The 12,735-nt window shown below is 45.9% G+C and overlaps 1 protein-coding gene across 1 annotated transcript in view; it reads right to left on the bottom strand.

The window, feature by feature from the left end:
• The window catches only part of LCP1 (lymphocyte cytosolic protein 1), a 52,282-nt gene that overhangs the window by 29,949 nt on the left and 9,598 nt on the right, over positions 1 to 12,735 (bottom strand). The window contains exons 2-4 of the mRNA XM_042919832.1: positions 1,821 to 1,907; positions 1,072 to 1,235; positions 774 to 903 (exon numbers count right to left, since the gene is read on the bottom strand). Coding sequence (XP_042775766.1) covers positions 774 to 903; positions 1,072 to 1,235; positions 1,821 to 1,884 — 358 coding nt within the window. The 5' untranslated portion in view covers positions 1,885 to 1,907. The remainder of the gene's footprint in view (positions 1 to 773; positions 904 to 1,071; positions 1,236 to 1,820; positions 1,908 to 12,735) is intronic.

Here is a 12,735-nt window from a genome sequence, read left to right as displayed (position 1 = left end):
GTGGGCATTGAGAATAATCATGAAGCGTGGAGGAGATACAAGCCTGAATAGTTCATTTTATCCAAAAGATTTATAAAGGAATTCTGGCAGCCTCAATGTATTATTTATGTATGTATTTATTTATTTATTTAATTTTTTAAAATTTACATCCAAATTAGCATATAGTGCGACAAGGATTTCAGGAGTAGATTCCTTAGTGCCCCTTCCCCATTTAGCCCAGCCCCCCTCCCACAGCCCATTAACCCTCTGTTTGTTCTCCATGTTTATGACTCTGTGACATTTTGTCCCGCTCCCTGTTTTTATATTATTTTTGTTTCCCTTCCCTTATGTTCATCTGTTTTGTCTCTTAAAGTCCTCGTATGAGTGAAGTCATGTGACATTTGTCTTTCTCTGACTGACTAATTTCATTTAGCATAATACCCTCCAGCCTCAATGTATTTTTCTTTCAATATATGAAGTTTATTGTCAAATTGGTTTCCATTCAATGTATTCTTTCAATGCTGTTGAGATTACTTGGTATTGGACTCTACCTAGAACTAGGTTTGCTCCTCCCCCATCACGTCCCTGGAATTAGCCCGCCAACCACAGGGAAACAGGCAGTAGTCAATACACTCGCGTTGGCTTCTGTGTCGGTTTGCACCCCTTAGGTTTCACACCGAGTTTAGAAGGTGGAGCCCCAGAAGGCACGGATCCTTTCCATATGGCTCCCTCTCCCGCTACCCCCAGTCTCTCCTCGTGCCAGCACCCTCCCCACTTCCGCTGGGACAGCGCACCTGAATACGAGTGCTGGGTGCCGACGCTGGACTGCTCCGAAGTACCACCGATTGCACAGATGCCTTCCTTCTTGTTGATCGCCTTCCTAAAGGTCTTGGCAACCTCTGTGCTTTTCAGGCCATGGAAAACCTGCAAAAATGGAATGTATCTTTAGAAACCCTATCTGTGATCAAGAGAATCCCAAAGGGAAGAATATGTAATAGTGAGGCGGGGAGGGTGGGAATCCATTTCTGGATATTTCTCAGGTTGAGGCTCCAAGCTTCAAACGCATCTCCGTGCGTCCTGCCTCGTACCCACCTTGATAAACTCATCAAAGCTGATCCTCCCATCCTGGTCCAGATCACCTGTAGCCATCAGGTTTTCTGTAATTTCTCTCACTTTGTACCCAGGCAGAGGCAGGCAAGCAGCCTTGAACAAATCATTCAACTCGTTGCAGCTGATGTACCCATTGCCATCGGTATCTGCAAGGCAAGAGAGGACTTGAAGTTTCAGGGCAGTTCAGGAAACAGGATAAAGAGGTGGGGGAAGGCGAGACGGGAGGTGAGTGGGCTGGAGGGGCAATCATTAGGGGGTTGCAGCCTGACCCCATGCGAGAGTCGGAGTCTCGCAAGAGGCCTGTTTCTACCGGGGAGGGGCACTAGCGTCACTTCCAACATCCACGAGTCATAACGTCACAGCAGAGGTTCTGGCAACAGAATCTGAAGAGACTTTTACAGAAAGAGACGGGAAAATACATCACAAGCTTAGAGATACAAAGCCAGAGTATGGAATAGCAGAAAAACAAAGGAAACCAAGGAAATCAGACCAGATAAGAATATGAGAAAAGCGGCAGGGGTGAGAGGGTCCATATTCCATGTTTTGATAGAGAAAGAAGCCATCTTCCTAAAGCAGATGTTTCAAAATTAAGTTCCCTCAGCTCCTCTAACCAATACCGCTGTATTCCTTTCACTTCCGCTATTTGGCTCGTGTTACCGATTCACTGAATCTGTCCTGAAGCTACTCAGCAAAGAAGAGAATCATGTGACTCGAGCTGCAGGCCTGCTCACCAACTTTGGCAAAAGCTTCTCTGAGCTCCATCATTTCTTCATCGGACACTGATCCTCTGGCCATTTTTATTGCTTTCGGCAACAGATCTGAGGAAGGAGAAGAACATAAGGAATGACTTCCGTGCATCTTAACTCTTAAAGTACCACAGTAAGCAGCAATTTCCATTTATCAAATGAAGAAAATATCCCTCCGTATCCCTCACGATTTATACATATCTTCCCCATATGTCTCCATATCTTCCCTTATTCTTAACCGTCCACGTGGCCTCCAATTGGCCCTCGCCACTCCCTCCTCTCCCTGGGTCTACAGACTGTTCCACATCAGGAGCCGGAGCTGATTCCCTCCCCCTTGAACCTGGGCTGACCCTGTGTCTGCTTTGACCATTGAGGAGGCAGCAGGAGCCATGTCTGGGACTGGAACCTTCTGGCTCCTTCCTTTGGGAATGCTCAGTCTTAGGATATTCCCTCTTGGAAACCAAGTGCCATGCTCTGAGATGTCCAACCCGCATGAAGAAGCCAACGAAGGACCGGGTACTCTGCTCACCTGTCCCTGCTGGGCTCCCAGCTGACAGCTAGCCTCAACCGCCAGGCACCAGAAATTCTACACGCGGATCTTTTACAATCACACACGGAGTAGGCCACTTTGGACATTCCAGCTAATTTGAGACCCTAGATGTCCACGGTCCCCCGTCAAATCACACAAAACAGAAAAACCACCCAGCTGTGCCCAGTGAACAGAATCGAGAGATACGGTAAAATGGCTGTTGTGGTAAATCACTAAGTCTTGGAGTCGTGTGCTGCATGGAAATATACAACTATAACACTTAACTTTTACATAAATGCCTTTTTTAGAGATGATGTCATGTTCACATTTACAATTAGTATGTTTGGCCAAGCCAACAGGTAACTTTTATAACTTCAAAGGGAGTTTTCAAAGTTCTCTCAATATTGAGGGAAAGGGGAAGGGAACCTGACCCTCTAATAATTCATATGTGGGAATCTCAGGGACTTTCTAGGTGTTCTTGTTTTCGGAAAGGCTAGTCTTGCTGGGAAACTTAAATGCCAGCGCTGGAGTTAATTTCCCCTTCCCTGTGCTTTATTGCTGCCCTCTAGTGGGTAGAAAGAGAATGAAACAGAAAACGGATTATATTCTCCATTCCCCTAGCTAATCCACACCAGAATATTTCAAATTGCAGTTCCACTAAAGCTTGATGGATTTCCTGGTGGTGAAGGCATAAGCAGGGTGGGAGTGCGGATGATGGGGTATTTTTACATGTAATTATAATTTGAGCATTTCAGTGAAGTTACTGATGTTTTGCAAATATGTTACATCTGTGAAATGCCTGGGTGGCTCAGTCAGTTAAGCGTCTGACTCTTGATTTCAGCTCAGGTCATGATCTCATGGTTCATGGGACTGAGCCCAACATCCGGCTCTGCCACGGACACTGTGGAGCCTGCTTGCGATTCTCTGTCTCCCTCTCTCCCTGCCCCTGCCCTGCTCTCTCTCTCTCTCTCTCTCTCTCTCTCTCTCTCAAAAATAAACAAACATTTAAAAAACATATTTCACATTTGTTACAGGATATTACTTTAAATGAATTTCCTTTTCTATGTTTTCACAGCATTTTATAGTGCTATACTTGTTCTCAGTGCCAACCAATCAACAACCACATAAAAAGGGAAGCAAGCTTAACACTTAGATCTATAGTTCAAAAATGCCTTACGCTCAATTTGGCTTATCCACCAACTTACTCTTTTGTTATGTACACATATTGGTGGCGTCAAACTTTGGTTTCCCCCCAAATCCTTTGTTAACAGAAGCTTTACATGTAGATTGAAGCAAACAAGACAAAATAACAACTCTGAGAGGCGTTGGCTGAAGAAATTCAAATGTTCCCCTGCCTCTACTATCCCACTTCCTGTGAGCTTATGTACCAGTAGGAACTCCAGGGAGCATGATTTGAAAGTCAAAGGCTTAGAGGTGCCTGGGTGGCTCAGTCGGTCAATCATCCGACTGGGGCTCAGGTCATGATCTTGAGGTCCGTGAGTTCAAGCCCTGCGTCGGGCTCTGGGCTGACAACTCAGGGCCTGGAGCCTGCTTCAGATTTGTGTCTCCCTCTCTCTCTGTCCCTCCCTTGATTATGCACACTCTCTCTCTCTCTCTTAAAAATAAACATTTAAAAAAGAAAATCAGAGAATTAGATACTGTTGCTATTTCAATTCCTCTAAAAATATGTTTTATTATCAATAATAATTTTATTAGTTGCCTCATGTATCTAAAAAGGTTCACTGGGTTCTCTGAAGGAAGGTAAAACTGCACAGAACTTAGCTGTAATAAGCAAATATTTACACAGCACAATAACCCTCAGGGACAGGCAATGGCTATCTGACTTTCTTGCCTTCCTCACTCCTCTCCTTTCCTTTTGTTCTCTGCCTCTCTCTGTCTCCCTCCCTTTTTTAAAAAATGTTTTCTTCCTTTCCTTCCATCCACTCATCCTCCCTTCCTCCCATCCTTCCTTCCTTCTTCCTCCCTCACCAAGCCTTGTTCCAAAAACAATTTGAGCCAGCTTACAAAGTTACACCCAAGCGTAAGAATTAAATGAATAAAATCATGTAATTGTTAAGGAGGAGAGCCACGCCTAGGTAAGACAAGATAATGGCAGGGGGGCTTTAATCCTTCAAGTCCACAGTTAAGACTGCGTATTTGGCTAGAAGCAGGCTGAAAATCTAGTTCCAAGTTCTCTAGAAGCGAATGCAAAAAGGGAAATGTCATCAGTTACATACTTCACTCCATCTCTAAGAGCCAAACAAACCAATGTTTTTTTAGGACCACAGAACTGAGGTCTCATAGCAATACCTTCACCCAGGAGAGGACACTTGTGAGGTGCAGTAAACACTAGCTTCGTGTTTATTATAATGTCCCTCAATGAAATCTGATGGCATAAATATAGATATATATTCCCATTTTGTAGAACAGGAAACAGAAGCTCAGAGAAGTTAGGACACATATCTCAGATCACACAGCCAGGGAGAGGAACAGCCAGGATTCCAATTCTCAGTCTTTTCTCTTCCCTCATGCTGTCTACTCAGGTTCAATGCCTCCACACTTCTGCTAGACATTCAGTTTGTCAACCCATATGCTCACTCAGCAATTATTAACCATCTAATATATATACTCCATGGGAGATTTTAAAAAATCCATAACACAGAGAGCCTATCTAGGTATTCTAGCTTAGGAAGATTTTGCTTTCATGTGTGAGGGAAGCAAAGCTTCTGTGCTAAGAAATTCGTACATAACTTTGTACCCTTTTCTAAATCCTTGTTGAGTAATTTGGCCTAGATTTCCTTTATGCCTTTACAAATATTCCATATACACATCAGGAGAAGGTTCTCCATCACGTTTCCACAAGATCTTTGATAAAATCCAAGGGGCTTTAGACCTAGAGGTGGCTGGCCTTTCTTGTTCTTAGGTGTCTTAATTCACACTTCCTGGTTCATGGATGCTCATGGGGTTGTTATGAGATAAATTCATTCATTTACCAGTATTTTCTAAATGCCTGCTACAAGCCAGGTGCTGCTCTCATTTCAGGTGAGGCATGTCTACACTGCCCTAGTTACCCGAAAAGCAGGGAACAATGTTAAAGGTAGAAGCTTGAACGGGATCTCTGAGTCTGAACTTAACCCCATCCTTTGACATAAGCGTCTCAGACCGTCGAGCACTGTAAGGGGCTAGGGAGAAACACAAGTGAAGACAAAAATGAGACTGCGTCTTAAGGGTCAAGAGCAGGGCCAAAGAAGCAACAAAAGAGTCATCGTATTAGATGAGAAAGAAAATCTCAAGACCACAGTGCAATGGAAAAGCTGAGAAAATGAATGGCATGGCCCGTTCAAATTAAAGACCAAGAAGGGGTGGGAGAAGCGTTATTTTAAAACCATGTGGTTTTTAAACACCATTGCAAGTAGGTCAAGATGAAAAACCTGGGCATCTGGAAAACTGTATTTTTTCAAAGAGATTTATAAACGGGGAAGATCAACTTAGAGAAGCCGTAGAGTGAGACAGCCCTCACATTTTAAAGTTCCAAAATCCCTGAGTGGTTTGCGAGCCAGAGGAAAATTCCTTTAAAAGGTACATTGGAGAAGCAACAGTCAACAGCCCGAGTTACTATGATGCTGCCTTGTGTGGGGGCCCCAACACAAATATACACCTGGAGAGGGTCTCTTGTTCTGTCAAAATGGGCAGTAAGTCTTGGAGACACAGCCAACTCGTAGAGGCAAGAGGAACTTAAGGAATAATTCATTACAACTCCTTCGTTCTCGAGATCAGAACACTAGAGTTTCAATGAGATTAAAGGCCATGTCTCTGTCCAAGTTCTAGAGTTCTAAATGTAGTTGCTGGTGAGCACAGCGGGAGAAGGATGAAGGGACCATCAATAGGGCCTATTAAGGTCCATAGCTGAGAGGAGACCCTTTAACTAATTGAACTGAACGTGCAAATGGCACCATGTTCACAAAGCCGAGGAGCAGGAAGAGGAGGTCATTAACACCAAGCAGATCAGACCATTTCTAAGAAGGGTATCGCTGGGGTTAGAATCAAATCTGAGGTACTTTACACAGTCTATTGATGCGTTTGCCTGGAAAAAATATACCCACTTCGTGCCCACTTGAAGGCACGGGTGGTATTAACATTTGTCAGATTCATAAGGATAGTAAGTTAGGGTTTCAGTTTGCAAATTGCTGGCCCCACACTGGCCACAGTCTCCAGAGAGGTCGCTGCAGGAATGGGATGTACTGAGGCATTTAGAGCCTGAAACGAGGGTTTGAGGAAAACACGTTCCTTCCAGTTTCCACTCTACTGCTCCTGCGTTAAGTGGGGCCCCCCTTTCGTTGTTTCCAGTTTTATTGGGAAATACTTGACATAGCATCACTGTGTGAGTTTAAGGCGCACAGCAGGACGGTTTGATTGACATGTGATCAGAATAGGTTCAGCTAACACCCATTTTCTCATCCAGACGCAATAAAAAGCAAAGAAAGAGGAAAGCACACAGGGGGAAATTTTTTCTCCTTGGGAGGACAACTCTTAGGATTTACTGGCAACGATTCTCCTATATACCATACAGAAGGGCTAACTGCAGCCACAGGGTCGTATATCACATCCCTAGGACTTACTGATCTTCCAGCTGGAAGTTTGCCTCTTTTGACCACCTTCCTTCAATTCCTCCTCCCCCACCACCTGCCTCTGGTAACCACAAGTCTGATCTCTTCTTCCATAAGCTTAGTTCTAGTTGTATGTATATATGTATTTTAAGATTCCACAAAAAGTGAGATCAGGCAGCATTTACCTTTCGCTGTCTGACTTCTTTCACTTAGCATAATGCCTTCAAGGTCCATCCACAGTCACAAATGGTAGGATTTCCTCCTTTCTATGGCTGAATGATATTCCATTGTATATACGTCACAACTTCTTTCTCCCTTATTAATGACGGCATCATCTAACTATGCCCTCCCAGAAACCATTTTAAGGTATCTCGCAAATCAGGGGTGAATTATGGAATCCTGTTTTAGAATCACTGCCCAAATCATAAATCTAAGAGTACAGACTCCCACCATTCATCTAAGTCACATCCGGCTGCCAGGTTTTCTGTGAGCACTTAAATGTATTAAATCAATAGCTCTAAAATTCCAAGACATTTGGCTGAAGAAAGTACCGGTTGTTCACTTTTATAAGATTATTTCCAAAGTCCTAAGAACGCCAGATTACCCCCCAAGTTGCAGAAGCCACAAAACCCGCTCATTTCTTTAGGTCAATGAGTTTTGAGTCTCTGCTTAGAGGAGGCTGGTATTTCCCAGGTCGGCAGTGAAAGAGAACTTCTGATAATGACTACTTAAGAATAAAAGCACCTAAACTCAAGTTCCCTAAAGTCTGAATACAGAAACTATTTGTGGGAGGTTGTTATAGAACACAGTGCTGTAGGATTTACAGAAAGAAATATAGTACATTCTCTAAAATAAATGCAACCATGTAAGCTGAATTTTCTCTGAGGGGTTTCCTAACTGGTCATGAAAAGCAGCAGAAGGGATGAGGAAAGGTGACTGGCTAGGGTGAGATGCCCGTGGGCTGCATTTACTTCTGAGAGGTGGTAATGGTGTGCTGGTCAGTATTTCGGTTTGATATACTGATGCCCAGTTATATAACTGCCAGGATCAGGGAGGCATCTGTGACCCGGCATCACATTGCCAAGGGACTCTTTTTGAATGTGTCCTACTTTTCCTGCAACTTGACACAGTGGGTAAAATAAAACTGGAAACTCAGGACCCAGATTCCCAGCTTTGCCTCAATAATTTCAGGACAGTGCCAGGAGAAAGCTGTACAACTTCCGAATATGTGAATGAACAGTTAATAATCCAAAACAACGCGTAATCGAGAACGTCACTCATATTGCAATCTTTAGTGCTAGACTACGCTTACTGAAGAGGAACATAAAACACCTAAGACTCTGAAGCAAAATAGCATACCCATAAGTTTTTAAGAAGCCATCATGATAAGCTTCTACGAGACAAAGAAGCAGGTTTGCTTCACACAACTCTGTCCTCTTCATGTTACAAAGTAGGGGATGTAACCACCAGTGATTTACTGTAAGTTCTCAGGACCATTTTCGGGACGTTCCAAAGCTTAACGTAAAGGATGATTCTGAAAATGTAGTTTAACAATGACTTTGTTTTTAAGAAGCCATATAATTATAAACAGCGTCAAATATAGAGGACCATTTAGAGGAACTCTTACGAATTCTTTTTGTCAAGTCAAAATCTCCTTTAGATTGTCTTTTGTCCCCTCTCTCTCGATCTCTCTCTCCCTGCAGATACACTGATTTGCCTAAGGGCCTCCCCAGAGCACAGAACTGGGATCTCTACCACCTCTGCCCCCACGGTGCAGGAGTGGGTCAGGGGCACTGACCCGGTGGCTCTCTTCTCTAGCTCTCTCTCTCGGGTGGCCCGTGAACTCTCATGGGAAGCTGGCAGGCCAGGTCACTCTAACCCTGGTGAACGTGACGTTCTGGGGGCCTTTGTCGTCTGATCACAGTTGAGGGGCTTTGGAAGCTGTATATAACACAGCACACAGAGCCCAGCTCAGTTACCAACCAAGGAGTGCCCATCTCCCCACTTCCCCATGCTGCCTTGCTTCTCCCCACTTCCTTCCTCCCCCAACTCCCCACCCCCACACTGCCTTGCTTCTCTACCGAGCTGCTCACGGCCATGAAGGGTGTGACACAGTGGGTGCCCGGGGGGCTAGGTTGGTTAAACTTCTGACTCCTGATTTTAGCTCCGGTCATGATCTCATGGTTCATGGGATCAAGCCCCACATGGGGCTCTGCGCTGATGGGGGGATTCTCTCTGCCCCTCCCTGCTTGTATTCTCTTGAAAAGAAAAGAAAAGAGAAGAGAAGGAAGGATGTGACACAGAACAAAACTCTTGCAAGCAAAGGGGATGCTCTAAGCTGGGGCTGGGGAGGCCCTCATTGCCTTGTCATCCCTCCCCTTCCCCGGGGTATATATAGGCAGTGACTCTCCTAGTGTTAACATCTTGAAAATCCCTTCATTCCACATTCTACCACAAGGACTTTAAGATCCAGACCCTTCCTTCTTGAAAGTTCAGGGTATCCTTGGGTTTTGTTTTTCAAAAAGCTGAATATTATTATGGACTGATAGATCACCCACTCTTCAGTTCAGTTACCTCAGTATCAGACATCATTCATTCCTTGTTTGTTCATTCATCCATACTTTCTCCTCACCTACTAGTCTGTGTGCAAAGCACTGCTCTCCTTGCTGGGCTATAAGCGAGGGGGTCACAAAGCCTCGGGCTCTATGAAGCCCACAGTTACATCTCAGGTTTCAAATGTGACACAGAGACTATCGCTCACTTCTTGCAAAACGGTGAAATACGATGAGAAAAGCTCTGAAGATCAAAAATGGACAAGTGAAACAGGACCGCAAGGGGGAAAAAGAAGAGTAAGAAATTAACACAGAAACTTACCTAAACATACATAGAGCAAACATCTTCACCAGCCATAAATAAAGAGACCCAGATAATTTACACACTTGTACATCTCCAAGGAAACCACAACCAAAAACCTGGCAGAGACGGGAAGGAAATGTGGAGCTTGGGCTTGGGAGACCTAGGTTACTGCCCGTCCGTGTGATATCAGGCTCTGTTTGGCCTCCCTGGGCCTCCGTTTCCTCATCTGTAAGTTGAGAAACGGAATCCCTTCCGTGTGAAAAGTTCCCAAAGTCTACTCTCTGGCTGGTAAGCGTCTGCACCAGTTAGGGCCCGGAGAAGGTGTGCTTCAAAGGAGCCTAGAAATAGGGGCAGGGGTGATCAGGAGCTGGGGCTATCACCCTGGTGGGTCCCACTCTGCCCCTCCCGGCTCCTGCTCTTACCTCAGAGGCAGGGAGAGCTCTGGCCTCGTGCATTGCCCTCACTGAGCAAGGCAGATGCCCACTGCTCGGCCGCTCAGTGCAGAGCAGGGCAGTTGGCGAGCTGCACGTGGGATCTCCTTTCTGACATGCCTCCGTGTACAGCTCAAGGCACGCCGATCCAGTTCCCTCCCAGTTTCTAGGCAAGACGGTAGGCAAACTGTCCCAGAAAGAGAGCCATCTACTGTTTTCTTAAAAATATCTGAATCATGAAACCCTACAACCTCTCCGATGTCTCAAATCGCTACCCTGTAACCTAAATCTTTTCTGATACGATGAAAGCTTTCTCTCTCTCTCTCTCTCTCTCTCTCTCTCTCTCTCTCTCAGGCTATTCTCAGGGAGGAATTAGAGAAGCTGCTCATTTCATAACGATTCTGTCACCTGCCTTTAACGACTGCCACCAGGCCTTTCAAAACAATTCTTTTAACCTGCTTTTGGGGGCTTGTCGTCCAAGTCTTTAACAGTTTTCTTTGCTATGGTCTGGGTCCAAGCCCACTTTCTTAAATGACAGAAGGATAACTGAGAAACAGAAGGTGGCAGTGAAGGGACCGCAGAGATGACCTATCTGGCCATGTTCCTCCCGCCACAGAGGAGAGAAATGACACCCAAGTTAAGAGATGCTCCCTGGCCCCACCCTGCCAGCCACCAGCTCTGCCTAGGGTGGCAGGTCTCTGCCTAGGGTGGCACAGGTCTCTGCCTAGGGTGGCACAGCCCGGGGCTGGGCCTCCAAGCTGTCTTATAAACCCTGCTGGCCACTGTGATGCCTGGCGGTGGGGTCTCCAGATAACTGCGTGCCTGACTCTGAGAGGACAGGAAAGGAACTGTGGAGACAGCAGTGGCCGAAAGGAGGGTAAAACCGGCCAGGATGCTCTAAGCCAGTGAACCAGGAGCACAGAGGAAATAGCAAGAGTTCACCTGGATGTAATCTGCATATCACCATCTGGACTATGAAAACCCTCTGGGAATTCTAAATATCTGCTACTAAACAAATGTATACATCTGTGCATGTCTTGATTTCCTTATTTTGAGAGAGTCAGAGACGGCGTGAGCGGGGCAGGGGCAGAGACAGAGGAAAAGAGGGAAAATCCCAAGCAGGCTCCATGCTGCCAGTGCACAGTCCGATGGGCGGTTCCATCCCACGAACCGGAAGATTGTGACCTGAGCCGAAACCAAGAGTCGAACGCTTAACTGACTGAGCCACCCGGGTGCCCCCACATTTCCTCTTTCGGTAAATATCTGCCAAATACCTACTATATGCCAGGTCCTGGGCTAGATGCTGGCAACACAAAGGTAAGATGTGGCCGTGGCCTGGTTCGTAGGGAAGAGAGACACCAGTCACTAGAATACAGGGGGCAATTTAGAGCCATAGGAAGCGGGGAAATGGCTCTCTCCCGGAGAGCCAGGCACGGTTCCCACAGGAAGTGACAGGTGACCTGGAATTCCACAGATGAGAAAATGCTTAGAGTTCAGTCAGTCTTTTTTCTTATTCATGCCGGATGATTATGGATTAATCTCCACTTTTGTTGGAGTCCAAGAAAACAATGGCTAAAAGACAAATGAGACGGCCAGGTAATGTTTACTGAGTGCTTCTTCAACGCTAAGTGTTTTATATGCATTTACCTCGAGCCACAGTCCTAGGGAACACTGTTATGATTTGCTCTTCAGAGACGAGGGAACTGAGATTATAATAACTGGCCCAGGGTTACCTTGCTGTGAACTAGGGAAGCCTCAGGCTGGCACAGAGCCTGGGGGTCGGTTGAGGCACCCTACACCCCACTACAGGCCAACACGATGTAGGTCTTCCTGGAGGCAGCTTTCCTCATATCTGGGGTCACTGGATTTCTGTACCTTAAGGTTCTCTGCTCTCCTTCGGGGTTACTCAGCTCTGACCTCGAGTTCACTGGGGATACACACGCTTGGCAAGGTTTTACCTATGGCTAAAACCTTCCCGGGCTCTTTGGAGAAGTTCCCTTCAGTTCCTCAACATCTTCAGGGGAGAGTTAGGAGCAAGAACACCGCCAGGGTGACCATGCCCATTCCTGCCTGTGCCTCTTGTCTCTGCGGGACAAGGGGTGCTCTTCCTTAGCAGCCCCACACCTGTCATCCCATCACATTGAATAAAGCCCTGGCCTTCTTCTAGGGCTGGAGATGCAACGATGAATAGCAAAGAATCCTTGCTCTTGAAGGACACACAATCCTGTGAAGGCAAGTGCCGACTGCCACTTAGAGGCCACGCTGACCTTCACGTTCTAACTCTGTTATTATCACGGCGCTGTGGGAGCAGAGAGGGAGAAGCACTTAACTCTGCCCCAGAGGAGAAGGGAGACGTCTCCAAAGAAGGCAATATTAACTTTCCTTGAGCTACATCTCAAAGAACCAGTTGGAATTTTCCAAAAAGACAAAATGGAGAGTGGCACTCCATTTCTCCACACCGTGGTCCCCATTATCCA

Source organism: Panthera leo, chromosome A1 (assembly GCF_018350215.1).
Source record: "Panthera leo isolate Ple1 chromosome A1, P.leo_Ple1_pat1.1, whole genome shotgun sequence".
NCBI classification, from domain to species: Eukaryota; Metazoa; Chordata; class Mammalia; order Carnivora; family Felidae; genus Panthera; species Panthera leo.
The sequence above is the reverse complement of the archived record's forward strand: the minus strand, read 5'-3'. Positions and strand labels throughout refer to the sequence as shown.